Source organism: Myotis daubentonii, chromosome 13, assembly GCF_963259705.1.
Source record: "Myotis daubentonii chromosome 13, mMyoDau2.1, whole genome shotgun sequence".
NCBI classification, from domain to species: domain Eukaryota; kingdom Metazoa; phylum Chordata; class Mammalia; order Chiroptera; family Vespertilionidae; genus Myotis; species Myotis daubentonii.
The window spans coordinates 30,320,669-30,339,929 of NC_081852.1; the positions used below are offsets into that span (position 1 = coordinate 30,320,669).

General features: G+C 44.2%; 2 protein-coding genes across 3 annotated transcripts in view; both read left to right on the top strand.

Moving 5' to 3' along the window:
- The first annotated feature begins 593 nt into the window (after positions 1–593).
- SLC16A9 (solute carrier family 16 member 9) overlaps positions 594–19,261 on the top strand; it is a 65,385-nt gene continuing 46,717 nt past the window's right edge. For both annotated transcript variants that reach the window (XM_059662662.1, XM_059662663.1), the window contains exon 1: positions 594–733. The gene's annotated coding sequence lies outside the window, so the exon portion shown is untranslated. The remainder of the gene's footprint in view (positions 734–19,261) is intronic.
- LOC132214942 (protein S100-A14-like) lies at positions 9,553–10,105 on the top strand. Its single transcript, XM_059662661.1, has one exon. The coding sequence runs from the start codon at positions 9,663–9,665 to the stop codon at positions 9,975–9,977; it is 315 nt and encodes a 104-aa protein (XP_059518644.1). The 5' UTR covers positions 9,553–9,662; the 3' UTR covers positions 9,978–10,105.

Consider the following 19,261-nt stretch of genomic DNA (forward strand, 5'->3'; position numbering starts at 1 on the left):
TGGGAGACCAGGGGCGACTCGCATTCATCTCTAGACCCCGGGATCCCCCCACCTGCGCATGGGCCCTGGGAGGGTCGGCGTCGGCACAAGCGCGGCGGCGGGCGCACTCCTGTGAGCGCGGAGAGGGCGCCCGGCCGGCGGTGCCAAGCTCTAACGCCTTGGTGGCTCCCGGCCCGGCCCGGGGCCCTGGCAGTGCCCTCCCTCCGCCTGGCCGGCCTGGCCCCGCACCGCTCCGGGCCGCGAGAGCTGGAGCAGCGCCCCCACCGCCCGCTTTTCCGCCTCCATCTTCTCCGCCTCCGCCTCCTTCCCCCGGCAGCCCGCGCAGTCCTAACCGGTTTAGACTGGCCAAGGTGCCCCGCAAAGCCGCGAGGGGTGTGTGTGCGGCGTGGGGCAGAACCCGGGCAAGGACTTCCCGGGGAGGAGGCGAGAAAGAAGGTGGAGCCCAGAGGAGGGGGCCGGCTCCCTTCCTCCATGTGGCCGCCGCCGCCGCGGAGCTCGGCGGGGGCAGAGGGCGGCGGCTCCCGCGGCAGCGCGTAGCGGGACCGATTGCCCAATACTCCGGCAGGGGCCGGGGCCGGGGCTGGGGCCGGGCCCCCGGATAAATACCGCCCGGCAGGCCCGGCGCTCCAGGGGACAGCGGCGGCCGAGGTCCCCACTGCACCACCGCCCGGCCCACCCGGGGCACCGCGCCCCGTGCTGCGCCCCGGAGTCCCCCACCGCGGCCGGTGCGCAGGTAAAGGCTGGAGCTCGCGGGAGGGTCCCACGCGTGGGTCGGCGGCCGTCCGAGCTGCCGAGCCGCCCAGAGGCCAGAAGTCACTCCTCCGACTCCGAGTTGGAGGCGGCGGCGGCGGCGACGCTGTCACCCGCGGCCAAACAGCTCGGAACCGGCTTCTGGTCGGAGTGTGTGCCGGGGGCTGAGAGCGCTCCGTGCGCGCGCGCCCACCGCTGACAGCCCTTGTGCTAGGGTGCGTCTCCGTGGTGGGCAAGTTCCCCCAGGAATCCGAGGGCGGCGTTTTGAACGGAATGGGAAGCGAGAGCGAGAGAGGAGTGGGTCCTGGGAGGAAGAAGGTGTTCTTGGGTTGGATTCGCGGGGGAGAACTGTCCCGGACTCCCGTAACCGCACCTGGGGCTGCTGGTGGCAGAGCTGGGGGTGGGGGTGGGGACGACTCAGCGGGCCCCTATTTCCCAGAGGGCATCGAGGCCTCCCGGCGCCTTGGTGGGGACTTGTGCTCGCAGGTGCCCCCGGGAGGGTCGGAATTAAAGCCCGAGTTCTCCCGGGCTGTGCCGCGCCAGTTCAGCATCTGGGAGCGCAAGAGCCCAGCCTCCCATTCTGCTGGGCAGACAGGGCCCCCGGGCCTCCTGGACACCCAGCCGGCACCTGGGAGGACTTGTGCTGACCGCTCCACCGGTGGCTCCCTAGGGCACCTACTCTGGCTTCCGCAGCGCCCAGAGCTGGGGAAACAACTGATAACCAGTTAAAAGTTGGTCATCAGCCCGGCCGGTGTGCTCAGTGGTTAGAGCATCGGCCCAAGTACCAAAGGGTCGCAGGTTCCATTCCTGATCAAGAGCGTATACCTGGTTGCAGGTTCGATCCCTGGCCCTTGTCCTACCTGGGTTGCAGGTTCGATCTCAGGCGGTGGTCGGGCTAGTGCGGGAGGCAACCAATGGCTATGTCTCTCTCATATCAGTGTTTCTCTCTCTCTCCCCCCTCCCTTCCACTCTCTCTAAAAATCAATGGAAAAAAATATCCTCAGGTGAGGATTAGCAAAAATAAATTATATAAATAATAAAATAATTTGGTCATACAAAACAAATCAAAGCTTGTTGGGATGCCAGGTCTAATCCAGCACAGATCAATCTCTTGGAAGTTTAGGCAAAATTTACACTAAATATATTACTTACTACTTACAGTAAGTTATTTAACATAACTTTTTTTTTTTTTTACTAGTTTCCTGTGTCACAGTTAGTTTGGGTGTATTTTTTCCCCAAATTTTGAATTAACCTGGATAGTAGTTCTGATTGTAGGTGGATTTACACCCAGAGTAGTCAGCAGTTCCATCAAATTTTGTTAATTTGGTATTTCCTAACAATTTCTTAGATTCCGGTTGGCTTCAGGTGTGAGAAATTGTTCTGGCTCGTTCAGGCAGAGAACTGAGGACGCTAGACAAGAATCTGCAGTGAAAGCACCGGTTACTCATTATACAATCACACCTTCTTTTAAATTACACGTGAATGCAAATAACAGAGTCAGTGCCCAAGTCATTGCCAAAAATGTGTGTGTTTTTTAAGGCCCTGAGAAATGGAAATTACAAAACAAAATAGTTGCACCTGCAATTTTGCAAAGACTCATACTTTTAGCACCACTGGCTGCCTGAGGGACATCCTTCTCTGTTTCTTAATCTTTTGTGTGTAGCAAGTAGGGTAACAAGGACCCTTCCTATCAGTAGGATAAATATAGGGGCGGAGAAAAGATACAGGGAGGTAGATCAGGATATTAAGAAATCTCTTCTAACTTCTGACTGTGACTTTGAAGAGATAGTGCTGATGGTACGCATTGGTTGGTGTCTGAAGCTGTATGGGGGCAGGTCATGGTGCTTAAGGGGTGAATCTGGTCATGAAGCTCGAGCTAGAGGATGAGAGTTAGACAGACCTGGTCAGATTTACAGGCTTTATTTCCTCATCCCATGCCTCGATCTTTTGAACCCCCAGCTTTTGTAGTCTTTTTCTTTAAAAAAAAAAAATATGTTTCATTGATTTCAGAGAGAGGAAGAGAGAGAGAGAAACATCAATGATGACAGAAAATCATCAATTGGCTGCCTCCTGTACACCCCCTACTGGGGATAGAGCCCACAACCTGGGCATGTGACCTGACTGGGAAGCGAATCCTGACCTCCTGGTTCATGGTTAAAGGCTCAACCACTGATCCACACTGGCTGGGCTGTAGTCTTTTTCTCAAGTGAGGTATTTCTTTAACTTAATTGGGTATAGAACAACAGTGGGAAAGTACAAAAGAAAGTGTCTTGCTTCTATAACTATAGCTTTCCAAGAATCACCTAGTGACTTTAATTAAAAACTGGAAGAATGTATATATTTTGAGCTAGTTGGCCTTTTCTTTGGGAAGTTCTTTATAAACATCAAAGTATTTCCTGAGACTGCAAAGATTATGAGACTGAACTATAAGTTAAAACTAAGTTCATGGGAAGAATACATAGTCCCTGCCTTCAATTAGGTTAGCCTCTGGAGAAAGATAGGCATGCTGACAGATATCTTCAACACCAGATAGTGCGATTGGAATCAGATGGCAGTGATATCAATAATGTGATCTTAAATGGCAGAGGAAAGGAGAGGTTCACTTAAGGTTAAGAACTGAGAAAAGTTCTGTGGTGGGTATAGCATTTGAGCTGGGACTTGAGAAAGGAAGAGCATTTCCTCAGTGGAATGGAGGCCTGCTGGAACAAGGGAATAGTATAGAGCAGCGGTCACCAACCTTTCAGACCTCATGGACCACCAGTGGTCCATGGACCACCGGTTGGCGACCACTGGTATAGAGGAATGGAAGTCTGGTGTGTTCACAAGTAGATGAGAAGGTTGAAATAGCTGGAGCCTGGAATTTAAGGTAGATAGGCTGGGAAGTAGGATAGGGCTAGATTATGGAGAACATGACAAACCATGCTAAGAAATTAAAATGACATTGAATATTATTATTGTTATACTTACACCAATAATTTTAGCATTATTAGCTGTAGTTCATACCTTGAAGTTCAATTTTGTGAGCTTCCCTCTCTAAAATATGTAAATTAATAAAATCCCAGTGGTACATGGTTCCTATAAATGTTACTGTAAAAGAGTAATGTGTTCTGAGTAGCCTTCGACTTTGGGAGCGTGCTTAGCTCAAGCCAAATCTGATCCCTAGAAACAATAGTATGGTGACATTAGTTTTCCAGAAGAAATGAGCCATTATTCTAGTCCCCCCCCCCCCCCCGCCTCCACAGACACAAATCTGCAATTTTGTGGTATAACAATTCGTAGTTTGATTAGAACTTTAGATAGGAAAATACCTCTACTTCCCCAGGCCAATAAGCAGAGTAAAGCCACCTTCTGTTTTCTGTTTCTATTATTATTGGGCCTCTAGAGGCCCAGTGCATGAAATTCATGCAAGGGGCTCGGCCCTCGCAGCCCAGGCTTCAAGTTGAAGGTTGTCCAGAAGGATGTCGGAAAGTCGTTTGGCTGTCCGCTCTAATTAGCATATTATGCTTTTATTATTATAGATTATTACTGTTTATCAAACATGGTATGTCAAGTGAGCTAACACGCCTCATTTTACCTATGAGGGCATAACTTATATCTTAGACTGAGAATTTCAACAGGTTACTCAGCTAAGTGAATGATGGGACCAGGATTTGGACCCGAGAAGTCAGTCTTGAGAGCCTATCCTTTGAATAATTGTGCTATCACATAACAAGGGCATAATTAAAGGATAACTATTATTAATAGTAGTCAGGAGGAGTGTTTCTCTGTTTTCCTTTGTATCCTCATTCTCATCATTCTGAGCATTTTATTTTCTGTTTTATAATTGAGACATGATTGACATATGACATTGTATTACTTTTAGGCATACAACATAATGATTATATATATATAATCATTTTAATTTCATATATATATATATATATATATATATATATATATATATGTAAGTGCTTGCCATATAAGTTTAATTAATACCCATCACCACACCCAGTTACATACTTTTTTTTTTGATGAGAACTTTTAAGATCTATTCTCTTAGCAACTTTCACATATATGACACAGTATTAACTATAGTCATCATGCTGTACCTTCCACATCATTCTGATTAATTTTACTTTACACAATCACATATTTCAATGTTTTAACACATTTTCAAACTATTATATGAACTTGTACATTTGCCCACTCAAAAGAAACTCTTAAACTCTGAGAAAAGACGGGATATAGGGTAAAGAAAACATTAATGAATACAAAGACCAGGCCTGCCAGGTTCTCTGGAAGAGTGTCAATTTTAAATATTCTTCTCATTATTCGATAAACCCCCAAATTGCACTACATCTTTTTTATATATATAAATTGATTTCAGAGAGGAAAGGAAAGGGTGAGAGAGATAGAAATATCAATGATGAGAGAGATCATTGATTGGCTGCCTCTTGCACACTCCCTACTGGGGATCAAGCCCAAAACTCAGGCATGTGCAGTGGCCAGGAATCGAATGGGAACCTCCTGGTTCATGGGTTGATGCTCAGCCACCACGCCACACCCGCTGGGCAGGCTCCTTTGATATTTTGCATGCCATATATGTTGCCATGTGTTTTGATTTTTATTTTGAAAGTGATGCAGCAAATATACTAGTTTGTACATGACGTACTGAAGTGTGTATTCTGACAACTGATTGGATTCCACATTGTCATGTACAAATTACGCAAATCATATTAAGCAAAAGACCATACAGTTTAGATAGCTTCATCATATACTTCTTCACCAGAATACTGCTATTAGGGCCAAGCTTTGTGGGATAGGGGTTGTATGGTGCATACTAGATAAAATGCAACAAGAACCTGGCTGGCAGTACAGGGAGCATGGGTAAGAGTTTGGGATACAGGGAGGTATTATACCAATCAACTTTTATCTAAATGTCTGGCCCTCATTTTGCTTATACTTCTGTTAAATCTCTAGATCTTTTTTATCTATTCTCAGACTATGAGTGATTTTAAAATTCTGCTATTTTCTCTTCTGAACCTGAGAGCAGGACTTGGAAATAGGTGACTGCTGCATTAGTCAGTAAGGGATCTTGATACTGTCTCTCCCCTGGCATGACACATCTGAACCTCAGTTTCCTCATACAGATGAGGAAATTGAGGCGTTGATAAGAGCAGTGGCAGCAAGTTCACAAGGGAAGACAGGCATCAGAGATAAGCAAAGCAGATTGGGGTGGGGGCATGTCAGGAGAGTACAGAGGAAACTACATGCAAGTCAATCTTGGTTCCATGTCAGGAAGACATTAGGGAGTGAAAGGAACTGGAGACAACATGCCCATTCAATGAGGGACAACATTAGTAAGTTCTAGACAGTTTTATTTAAGAACCAGGGCCCAGTGTTGCCAGACCTTCTGATTTTTCAAGCGAGTTTGGAAATTTGAATTTTTTATAAAGAATCTCCCAGATTTAAAACACTGGAAATTCATTCAGAATTGCTAAACATTAAATAAAAATAAAAATAAAAATTGGGCAGGCCAAACAAAACACCTTTGGAGATCTAGAGCTCAGACTTGGCCTGAGCACTGCCAATTTTCTAGGTGATTTCCGAGTTTCCTTTTGGCCTCAGACTTCCATGCTCCTACACTTAACCCATTTTTATCTCTCTCCTATTTCTTCCCCTTTCCTAAAACATATTTCAGTGCTCACCATATCTAAATTATGATAACTTTAGAGGAGCTTTTTGTCATGTGCTGGACTATGTATGATAAATCTATACGTTCTTTAAAGTCAAAGGATGCCTTTTTTTTTTTTTTTTTGATGGCCATGCTATTGACATAATTCGAAGGCCCCTGCAGTTAATTACTTGTGTTAATTATCCCTTTTAGGGACAGTTAGTATGGTTATGGTTTAATTCCAGGACCCAGAGCTGTTTCTCTAAACATTTTAATTCCTGCTCTTCCTTCTCACCCCAATGTGAGATACTAATGAGTGAGGGAATTGATTCGGGTTTTCGCCTGGACAAGGTGTATTTATAGGCTTGACTTGTGGTGCTAAGGCAAAGGAATCTTCACCCTGGCAAGATTTCACTATCTAGTCTGCCTCTCTTCTTAAACATAGAGCAATCTGGGGATATCCTTGAATTGCAAGTAGTTGAATAAGGGTTTGGCTGTTATGAGTTGTGCTACTACAGCAGTTTAGTTTTCTTTAAGAGCATATTACTGTGGATCCAAAAATAAAAATGGAAATAAAGGTAATGGATTTTCATATGATTCCAATCAATTCTGGCTCCTAAGAGACCTGTGCAGAGAAATTCTTTAATGACATTTTTTTCAAAGCTGGAATTTTTGGATTTGACTGGCTAAGGTGTGTTCTTCGCTTTCTATCCATGAGCTATTTTACAAACACAGGGGCATGACTCTAATTGACAAGTTCAGGGCAGATATTGACAATGGGAAGGAAGAATTCGAGTTAATAAAGCAGGAGTGATGCTTAGAGAAACCACATGCATTACTGGGATGAGTTGATTGCAGGAAGACCAACAGAAGGCTCTGAATGACAGTTCTGAGCTACAGTTCGTTCTTATCCTGGCTCCAGTGATGACTCAACCCTCCTTTGCACCTCTGAGAGTGTAACTACCTCTGGATGTTTAACATTTAAGACCTAACCTGAAAGAATCAGGTAATTATTTGATCAGACCATCCGACATACCATCTAATGTTATATTGGTAAAAAGTTGAGATTCAAAACATCAATTTTTTATATTTTTACATAGATATTTGGCTAGCCCTTCAGATTCAATGATGGAAGCAGGCTATGAGCTCTAAAGAGTCAGGGGTGTCAATCAATTTGACCAAAAACTGCAAGGCAAACAAAAGCTTCATTTGGGGGCCTTTTTGGAATTGCAATTCTGGAACCAGATTCGGATAGGAACCCAACTGTGGTCTGAGGTGGAAAGAAAGGGATAGAGTTTATTAAGACATAAAAAGGGGGGTTTTCCAAAGCGATTGCACAAGTTGCTTTGAATGAGCTGTGATTGATGCTGGCAAGCTCACTGACTTTATACTGTATATGATTAATTTCTTGTGTCCATGGCTAGGTGAAAAAATATTTTTTGGGAGAACCAAGATGGTAGCATAGCTAAACCCTACCTCCCACAACCACATCAAAATTACAACTAAAATACAGAACAACCATCATTCAGAAATACCTGAAATCAGGTATTGATTGGAAGTCATATGACTAGAGAACTAAAGAAAAAACTCATTGAGACTGATAGGAGAGAGGAGGCTTAGAATGGGCTTGTCCAACACACACTTGTGGCGGTTTTTTACTTGGGAGGGATATCGAGGCTGCAGAGGCCTCCCATGAGGAGCAAGGAGTCCAGCCCCACACCAGACCACTCAGAACAGAGTCCTAGTGCTGGGAAGAGAAGTCCCCATAACTTCAGGCTGTAAAAACCAGCAGGGATTGTGGCTTAGTAACACAGAGGCTGCTGAAGTCCCAGGCAGTTCCTCTTAAAGGGCTGGTGCACCGACTTACTTGGACTCTCTCCCTCTGAGCTGCAGTGCTGGGGCAGTGGTTTGGGGGCACCCAAGGACATACAGGGAAGAACTGGGTTGTCTGGCACTAGGGCAAGAACTTGGGGTGGCTTTCTCCCAGACAAAAGTGCTGGCAAAGGTCATTGTCCCTATGCTGAGACTTCCCTCTTTGCAGAGCTGACTAGCAGGAGCCATATCTGAGTTTCCATCAGCCTGATTCACCCTGTTCACTCCACCCTGGTGATTCCCTTATATCCTGCCCCACCCAACTTGCAGCCCCATGCAAGCTGTTTGCAGCAGCTTTTCCATATGAATATTCTGCACTGACTCAGGTTTTAGACTCCCCTAAAGTCTCCCAAGCAAGTAGCAGTAGGCATCAGCATGCCACATTCTTCTCAATAAGAGGCCCTTGGGGGCCCAGCGCCAGCAGCAGCCTGCCTTATTTCATAGCTTGGCCTCTCCTGGGCACTTCCAAGTCCAACATAAGTAGCAGCCATCTACAAGCTCTGTAGCTTGTGTTGGGTAGCCCCAGACAGGGCACAGACAGTGGCTGATTTTGTACCTCCAGGGAGGCCCCAGAGCCAGTACACTCGGTGGACAGCTTTAGACCATGCCAGATTACAACTCTACACATCCATGACCAACACGCTCAAGGACAGACTCAGTGAGCACCAAAGCTCCACTGAAGCAAGTCCTGCTCCATAGTGGTATCTCTTGCACAGCAGCTCTTCCACTCTAGTTGAAGCTGGTACTCAGTACCAACTGGCCTGGGGATCAATTCCTCCCAGTGATACCAACAGCAATCAAGGCTCAACTACAACAAGACAGTGAACACAGCCCACACAAGGGTGTACTTAGAGTGCCCAACTCAGGTGACTGAAGAGGCTGAGCCTCTGGGCCCTACAGGACACCTATTACACAAGGCCACTCTACCAATCCCAGGAGGCATAGCAGCTCTATCTAATACATAGAAACAAACACAGGGAAGTGACCAAAATGTGGAGATAAAGAAACATGCCACAAATTAAAGAACAGAAGAAATTTCCAGAAAAAGAATGAAATGAAATGGAAGGAAGCAAAATACTAGATACAGATTTCAAAATAGTGGTTATAAGGATGCTCAAGGATCTTAATGAGCTTCAATGGTTATAAGGATGCTCAAGGATCTTAATAAGAATGTCAAGGATCTTAGAATTTCAAGGAAATTAGTAAGAACATAACATAAAAAAGATCCAGTCAGAAATGAAGGCTACATGAACTGAAATAAATAATTTACAGGGAGATCCTGTCCTGCCTCAGAGGTGTCAGCAGGTAGATCATGAGCCATCGGCTCCTCCGGGGCAGGCTGTAGATTACACAACTCTCAACCAAAGGACCAAGCACACCAGGCACCATGGGACAGTGTCGGTCAGCCAATGCCGAGCATGCCCAGGAATTCAGTGACGTGGAGAGGGCCATTGAGACCCTCATCAAGAACTTCCACCAGTACTCGGCGGAGGGTGGGAAGGAGACGCTGACACCCTCCGAGCTACAGAACCTCGTGACCCAGCAGCTGCCTCACCTTATGCCGAACAACTGTGGGCTGGAAGATAGAATCGCCAACTTGGGCAGCTGTAACAACTCTAAACTGGAGTTTGGAAGTTTCTGGGAGCTGATTGGAGAAGCAGCCAAGAGCGTGAAGCTGGAGAAGCCTGTCCGGGGGAGCTGAGAATCTTCCCCTGGGATTCTTGGGGGGATGCTGGGGAAAGGGGACCTTAGAGACTGTGGGCCTGGAAATAAAACTCCTCTCTTTACCGTCACCGCACTGTTCCCCAGCCCGTGCCTGCCTCACCTCTGCCAGGTTCAGCTTCATAGCGGCCCCTCCTGGGGTCTCTGCACTTCATCCCTGGGAGCTCTGTGGAGAGAATGGGTCCAGGAATCCCCACCAGAGGGAGGCTCAGGGGGCAGGCTGGGGCCAGGGATGGTGTGGAGGGGTCAGTACGGTTAAGGGCCACACCATTTGGTAGTGGGTGCTGGGCAGAGAGGAGCTGGACTTTGGGAAATGATTTGAAAGGGACTGGGAATAGGGCTGGATATTTGGAATTAAAAAAGGTCTCTAAGAACCTACCCCTCCTACTCTCTTCCCCAACCCTAACGAGCTGTCTGTCCAATGTTTTATCTTCCTGCCTCCAGCTCTGCCCCAGCCTCCTCCCAAGACTGTCCTTGGACAAGGGCAGGGGAAGTGGGAGAGCAGTGGGGAGGGGGAGCAAACTAAGAAGGGTGTGACCTTGGGGAGCGAGAACCAGCTGGGTGGTTGGGCATTTAAAGAATGATGGCTGTTTTGTATATCTTGATTAATAAAAATAAAATGGAAAAAGTGAAAAAAAAATAATTTACAGGGAATAAACCATAGAGTAGAGGATGTTAAGAATCAAATTAGCTATTTGGAATATGAGGAAGCAAAAAACACCCAATCAGAAAAGCAAAAATAAAATAGAATAAAAAAATACGAAGAGAGCATAAGGAGCCTCTGGGACAACTTCAAGTGTACCAACATTCGCATTCACGGGGGTACCGGAAGGAAAATAAAGAGTGCAAGATATTGAAAACCTATTTGGAGAAATAATGACAGAAAACTTGCCCTACCCGGTGAAAGAAATAGACTTACAAGTCCAGGAAACACAGAGAGTTCCAAACAAGAGGAACCCAAAGAGGCCTATACCAAGACACATCATAATTAACACATTGTTTGCAGGTAGTGTTTATCGCGCGCTAACAGGTGGCACGGGCCATTTTTGCTAATTTTTTGCGCAAATGGCCACGTTCAGTAAAATTACGATAACTTTAGTTTATGTATTTATACGTTACCCGCATTCTACTGCTAGTCTATAAAAAACATATTAATACGTGTCCCGTGCTCTACTACACGGGTAGAACGTATAAATACGTAAAACGTATAAATACGTTTCCCGCATACAATGTGTTAAAATATCAAAAGACAAATAGAGCATCTTAAAAGCAGCAAGAGAAAGGCAATTTGTTACCTACAAAGGAGTGCTCATACAACTGTCAACTGATTTCTTAACAGAAACTTTGCAGGCCAGAGGGGGGTGGCAAGAAATATTCAAAGTGATGAATAGCAAAGGCCTGCAACTAAGATTACTCTACCAAGCAAAGCTATCATTTAGAATTGAAGGTCAGATAAAGAGCTTCACAGACAAGAAAAAGCTAAAGGAGTTCATCACTACCAAACCAATATTACATGAAACATTGAAGGGTATTGAAGAAGAGGAGGAGAAGTAGGAGGAGGAAGAAGAGAAAAGGAGAAGACAGAGAAGGAAAAAAAGATAAAAATATGAACAATAAAATGGCAATAAATATATATCTATCAACAATTGAATCTAAAAATAAAAATAAATAAATAAAAATAAACAAACAGGAAATCTAATGAACAAAATAAACTGATGAATAAAATAGAACCAGAGACATGGAAACATGGAACAGACTGATGAATCTCAGAGGGAAGCGGGCGAAGGGTAGGAAGAGATTATATGCATATACGCATTACCTATGGATACAAACAATAGGGTGGTGAAGGCCTGAGGTGGGGTGGGAACTGGGTGGAGGGGGCAAGTGGGGAGTGGGGGAAGGAGGGCATTTGTAATACCCTCAACAATAAAGATTTCAATATAAAAAATGTTTGGATAAAATAATTTTTATTTACTTATTGATTTAAGAGAGAGAAAATTGACTTACTATTCCATTGATTTATGCACTAGAGGCCCGGTGCACAAAAATTTGTGCACTCAGGGGGGGTCCCTCAGCCCGGCCTGTGACCTCTTGCAGTCTGGGACCCCTCAGAGGATGTCTACCTGCTGGCTTAGGCCTGCTCCCTGGGGGATCGGGCCCAAGCTGGCAGTCAGACATCCCTCTGGCAGCCTGGCAGCCCTCGGGGGATGTCCACTTACCAGCAGGAGCAGACCTAAGCTGCAGTCGGATATACTTAGTGCTGCTGAGGAGGTGGGAGAGGCTCCCGCCACCACCACAGTGCTGGCACCCGTCAGCCTGGCTTGTGGCTGAGCAAAGCTCCCACTGTGGGAGCACACTGACCACTAGGGGACAGCTCCTGCATTGAGCATCTGCCCCCTGGTGGTCAGTGTGTGTCCTAGTGACCAGTCATTCCCAGTGGTTCTGCTATTAGGGTCAATTTGCATATTACCCTTTTATTATATAGGATAGAGGCCTGATGCACGGGTGGGGGGTAGCTGGTTTGCCCTGAAGGGTGTCCCAGATCAGGGTGGGGGTCCCCACTGGGATGCCTGGCCAGCCTGGGTGAGGGACTGATGGCTGTTTGCAGGCTGGTCAAGCCCCTCCCCCCCCAGTGGGGACCCTCACCCCATGGAGGTTTGGCCAGCCTGGGTGAGGGGCTGATGGCTGTTTTCAGGCTGGCCACACCCCCTTTAGGGTGGAGGGGGTCCCCACTGGGGTGCCTGGCCAGTCTGGGTGAGGGGCTGAGGGCCGTTTTCAGGTTGGCCAAGCCCCTCAGCAACGGGAGCTCCCAGCCTCTCCTTTTTTTCATTTTTTTTTATTCTGGGATTTATTTACCTTCTATAACTGAAACTTTGTTGCCTTTTGCGGAGGCTACAGCTGGCCGAGGGAAGCTTGGCTTCCTCCATCACTGGAGCAACCAAGCCTCCTGCTCGCTCCAGCTCCGTGGCTGCCGGCCGCCATCTTGGTTGGGTTAATTTGCATATGGTTGCTCTGATTGGCTGGTGGGCGTGGCTTAAGGCGTAGTGAAGGTACGGTCAATTTGCATGTTTGTCTTTTATTGGTGTAGATTTATTGGTTGCATATATATACACATAAATACACACACATATGTATATATTGATTTCAGAGAAGAGAGAGAGCGAGAGTGAGATAGAACATCAAGAATGAGAGAGAATTATTGATTAGCTGCCTCCTGCACACCCTACACTGGAGAGGGAACCCACAACCTGGGAATATGCCCTGACTAGAAATTAAACTGTGACTTCCTGGTTCATAGACCAATGCTCAACCACTGAGCCACACCAGCTGGGTAATTGGTTGCTTCTTGTATGTGCCTTGTCTATAGATCGATCCACAGTGCTCTAACCAACTGAGCTACCCGGCCAGAGCCCAAAAAGTTTCTTTTTTAAATAGAGAGTTCAATGATGCCGAGCCAGTTCCAGGAATTGCTTTGGGAGGTAGCCGTCTAGTTTAGCCCAGTTCAAAAGTTTAGTTTCACATGGAGGGTGTGTATTAGCTCAGCTTCCTGGAAGTCTCCCAGATCCATTTTATATTACTCTCTTGACAATATCAACTTTATTTTGCAGTTTTTCTTTCACATTTTTCCCCTTTTGATCTAGATTTTTTTCTTAGAAAGCATTGATGATCAACCATGAGGAAATATTGGTCCATCATTGTAAAAGCAGCACTGATCCCTCATTGCCAGGAAGGCTCATTCCTGGTATGTCATGTCCCACATAGGAAGGAAAGCAGTTTCCTGAGTTTACAATAGGAGAGCTTATGGTCGGTCACATTTGAGCAACAAAGAGGCTTGTTGGAAGCAGAGCTAAGTCACATATTCCTCAAATAGGAAGTTCTTTTGTAGACGTGGTCTCATTTGGATTTATTTGTTGTATCATCTCTGGACATTAAGCTACCTGATTCTGGCAGTGGCTGTTAGTTGTTGTTTGATGCACCTGGTAAGACACCTAATTAAGGTAGTGAACAGTACAATCACAAAAAAACAATATGATTAAGCCTGTAATATAGAACAAAGCCAGGTCCCTATTCTTGTGGGCAGCCAGCTAAATAAGCCTGTCCCATCCTAATTTATAGAGTAATAAATAAATACTCTTTTTATTCAAGGATCTTACCATTCTTTTCTAGAATCTCAAGTTGTTGTATCACTTTATCTGATTTTTTAACATAGAAGCAAGATTCATCTCCCAAAAGGGCACAAGTACCACCTTGTTGGTTGGCTAACAAATCTAGAGCCCCACAGTTTTGGAGTACAACTTCACCCAGAATGTCAGTTATTCTTTGTTGTTCTTCAAGACCAGTTGCAGTAGTGTTTAATGCTTGTGCTACAAGAATAAAAATATTTCTGATGGACTTTTTAAATTCAGCTATTCCATCCCAAGGGAAGAAAGCTCTAACAAAGCTCTGTCCAAAGCCTCTATCTATATAGGGTTTTGGGTTGAGAGAGTACCCAAAAAGACCATACCCCAAATCCCAATTCTGTTTGATTCATGTTGGTTGAAGTTTATTGACAAAATAGCTTAGATTGGGGATAATGGTGGAGGAAGGGAGAGTCTTTCTGGCAACAGCATCAAGTCCTAACATAACAATACCACATCTGCCTCAGCGTGGGGTAGTAACGTGACCTATATTTGAGTCCCACATAAGAGGAAACACCTGGTGCTCTCAAGTGAGAGTATGTAATTAGGCCCTTTAACCCAAACTTGAGGGAAGTATTAAGTCCTATTTCTGAGCAGAGACTTCATCTTAGCAATATGTTGGATGATCATGCAGAAGACATTAAAGTCATCATGTGATTTATAATGAGTGATTCAAAGAGCCCCTGATGTTTCCATATATTTGGATCAGGATTGAAAGGTTAGCATTTGATTGTTCTAAGTTTTCAGGCCGGCATTTCCTAAGAGACATATTTCATTTGTCTTCCACAAAACACCAAACTTTTGATCTAGTCCCCAAGTAGTATTCCAGAGCGGAAGGATAGCCTCTTTCCAGGATTGAGTGGCATTATTTCCGGAATTTCCCCACATCAGAGAGACATTGTAAGAAGTAACATTGCAGTCACTTAAGGTCCCTTGAGGTGTGAACTCCTGGTTGTCTGAATCATACGAAAGAGTGTAGTCACTAATGCTTAAAGGGACAAAACCCATGATTCTGCCTAAACCATTTATATCTTCAAAGCAGACAGTGAAGTTATCAGTAAGCGTCCAGATTGTATTTGGGTAATCCCTTGTGGTTTAGCAGGACCTCATGGATGAAAGACCATGTGTTCCATTGACATTTTTTTTTTTGAAGTTTGAGAATAAAAAAGACTTTAAATCTGGTGTTATGTCAATTTAGGTTTGTAAGCTTTCAAGGCTTAAGGGCCAACTCACTAATTCTAGTTCATTATAAGTATGGTTAATTCAGGTGTGTATATTCACAGTCAGTTAAGTTGGCATTGTTGGATAATTGTTGGATAGGAGGAGCAAAAGACTGTTGAAGAGCAAATAGGGTAGTCATTGTAGTAGGCAGACATAAGAATCTGAGTATGTTCATCCTGAAATTAGACTAAAGAGCTAGGAAAAGGAAGAATATAATCAGTAAGTGAGACAAAGATAGTCAAATAGAAAATCAAGTATAAGGGTTGCTGGGTGGAATCATGTATGACTGACCTGGTCGAGAGTCTTGGGAGAGCCATCTGCATCAGGTGCCATCTGCTTCAATCCCAGAATGAGAAATTTAGTGGTGGACTTGGGTTGTTTAGAGGTTTTCAGTTTAAGACCTCTAGTAGTCTGAGATAACCAGTCAGATTTGGGTGTCCTTTTTAAATGAGAAACATTAATCAAAGAGTCAATACCCTTAAGTTTAGCAGCACAGGGGTTAGTAGTAACACATTATGTGGCTCTTTCCTTTGTAGCTGACAAGCATCTTTATGGAGATGGCATTCTCAATAGACATCATCTCCAAACTGGAGACATGATGCTGTAGATCTTTCTCTCCCAGGAGCACACTATGGAAAGACTGCTTTATGAGCTGTGAGTTAGTCTCAAGGGCCCTTATAAGTTCTTTAGAGTAAATCAGGAGGTCTCCTTTCAGCAGTGCAAATTCATATATTTCTTGATCAAATCTCATGGTTCTGCATGTAATAATTTGAAAAGGAGGCAGTCTGTGTTTGCCAAGGAGACTACGTTTGTCAAAGGAACTAACTAGACCTTAGGTTGAGCGATACCAAAGGAAGAGCCTTAGGCCAAGGCAGATTGAAAGGCTACAAGTTTTGCCAATGAAGTTTTTATTATAAGACCAGAGGGCTGGGGATGATAAGCACAATTTGTAAAATCAGCCAGATCTTACCGTTTGTATAATTTGTCCTGTGAAATGAGTTCCTTAGTCACCAGGGAGTTCTGAGGTGATTCCCCAAGTAGGGAAGTTCTCTAATATTTTACTCACTGCTGCTGCTGTGGCTCTGTGGCATGGGAATGCTTCTACCCATTGAAAAAACATACAAATAATTTCTAACACAGATTTGTAACCTTGAGAAGGAGACAAGTAAATGAAGTCCATTTGCAAGACTTCAGAGGACCCTAAAGGCAGGGGGGAAACCTATCGAGGTATGGTTTTTCCCAGGTTGTACTATGGGCAGATTTGGCATTTGGGGTATACCTGGGAAGCTATTTTTGAAGATGAGATGACCCCCAGTAGTAATGTTTTTCTCATAAAACCATTTTTGGTCAGTGTTTTAGTGAGTTAAGTCATGCGCATATTGTAATATATGATGTTGTATGCAGTCAGGGAGAAGTGGTTGGTAGTTCCGAGCTACCCATAACATTCTTTTAGGGCCAAATTTACAGCCTTGTTTTAACCATTTTTTAAAAACTTTGTGGAACAGCCAAATTATGTGCTTCCATGATGTTATCTTTTTAAAACCCTAATTGTTTCCGTTGGTAGGATGGATGTTTCCATTGGGTGCTGAGATTGTTTTAATGCCTCTAACTTAGCAGCAATGTCAGCCAAATTATTACTTCTGCTTTCTTCTATATTTGCGATGGAATGTCCAGGAATATTTATGATTACTTAAGATTTAGATAATTGGATAACCACTAAGAGTTCTAAAATATAAGAACTGTTTTTATCTTTGGTCCAAAACAAGTCGGCAATCCTGTTTCAAGAGCTCACCTCTCAAAGAAGATGGAGGGCATCTTCATCGATGTTTCCTCAGAGGGTGAGCAGAGGAGGTGGTCATCCGAATATTATAAGTGGGTGGACTGGTAAGGACATTTTATACTGGCAATATCTGCCTTTAAAATTTGGGAAAAGGAAGTCGGACTTTCAGTGTGGTTCTGAGGCATTACTGTCCAAGTATAATGTTGCTCTTTCCATGTGAAAGTGAGTGAGGATTTAATTTCAGGATCAGCAGGGATGCTAAAGAAAGCACTACAAAGATTTATAACTGACAAGAATTTATTTTCCGGTGGTATGACAGAGTAAGGTGTGAAGGTTATGCATGACTGGGCGCTGGGGTATTAACATGATTTAGTACTCTTAGATATTAACTAAAGTGACATTTAACAAGGAGGATAGGAGTATTAAAAGGGATCATGCAAGAAATAATGAGGCCTTGTTTGTGATACAGAATGAATGTAGCCAATGTCGGTGACATTTTTTGACCAATGTTTATTGGAATGGAATCTAAAAGAGGATTTGATTCCGTTAAAGTGACAGGAAAAACCTAGAATAGCTATGGGTAAGTCTATGGATGAGTTTTTTTTTGAGAGTCATTAGTTAGAAGCTCAAGATGTAAGAATATTTCCTCCTTTTGAAAGGAGAAAATATGGGCTTTTTGAGTTTTAAGAAAGTCGTTTCATCCTAAGACATGAATAAGGGCAGAAGGAACCAAAAGACATTAGTGGATTTCCTGCACAGGTTCAGTTTGAAAGGAATTGGAAGGGATTTGAAGATAGTCATGGATTGATTGGAAACATCCACCCTTTGTGTGGCTTCTGTACTCTGAGAAAGGAGAATGGAGAGTCTGGTGGAGTTCAGAATTGATAAGGCAGCTCTGGTTTCTACCAGGGGCTTGGTTACCTCATTCCCAATAGGTAGATCAATTTCTCCTAAAGAATTAGGAGCATGGTAAAAATCTTCTTTTGATCCTCTGGGTAACCTTATTGCTGAGAAAACTTAAGTTGGAGCCCTTACAGAGGATTCACAAATTTTGTAGACTTTTATTTGTTGTATTTGTTAGCCTCGTAGTTGTTTTTTCAGCTTTAAGCAATCTTTTTTTCCAGTGTCCAAACTTTTTACAATAATTACAAACCCCATTTGAATGGTAGTTTGCCTTGGGGACTCTGATAGTATTTGCCATTAATTTAATTATAGGCTCATCCTTGAAGTTGCCTAAATTTGAGCATTTAGAGTTAGGGCCTACCTATGTGGCTTTCTTTTGGGTATCTTTTTGGGTAGCTTGGGATTGCTGCTCAGGATAGTTTACTAAATCATGGGTTTACGTGGTGGCCCAGTTAAGGTGTAATCTTTTTTACCAGTTGTTCAAGTTCATCCTGTAGACCCTCAACAGAGGCTGAATTAAAAAGCATCAAGGTGGCATCATTGACTTCATCTATGCTGGATTACTGTGTAAAAGTGTTTCCAAATCTATTATAGTAATAAAAATGGTTTCATTGGCGTTTTTAACACTTTTTAAAAATTTCTTACAAGCAATAACTTGAGGAAAAATCTTGGATATCTTTTCATGAAGCTGTTTAGCCAGCTTTGAGGCTTTGTTCATGGTTTCTTGTTTTTAATGGGAAAAATCTCTCATAGAGTTTTGCTATCTCACCTTGTTTAGTCATTTTCTGGCATTCATTCTCCTATGAGCATATGGATACCCGTGGTCGGCAAACTGCGGCTCGCGAGCCACATGCGGCTCTTTGGCCCCTTGAGTGTGGCTCTTCCGCAAAATACCACAAAATACCACGTGTGGGCGCGCACGGACAGTGCGATTGAAACTTCGTGGCCCATGCACAGAAGTCGGTATTTTGTGGAAGAACCACACTCAAGGGGCCAAAGAGCCGCATGTGGCTTGCAAGCCGCAGTTTGCCGAGCTGCAGTTTGCCGACCACTGGATAGGCTGATAGAAGTCAGAGAAACCTACCTCATATATCTGGATAATAAGCAGAAATTCTCTAGTAAACTCAAGGTGTCTTTTTTGGAGATTCGGAACGTCTTTAGTAATGGTATGAAGCTCAGCTT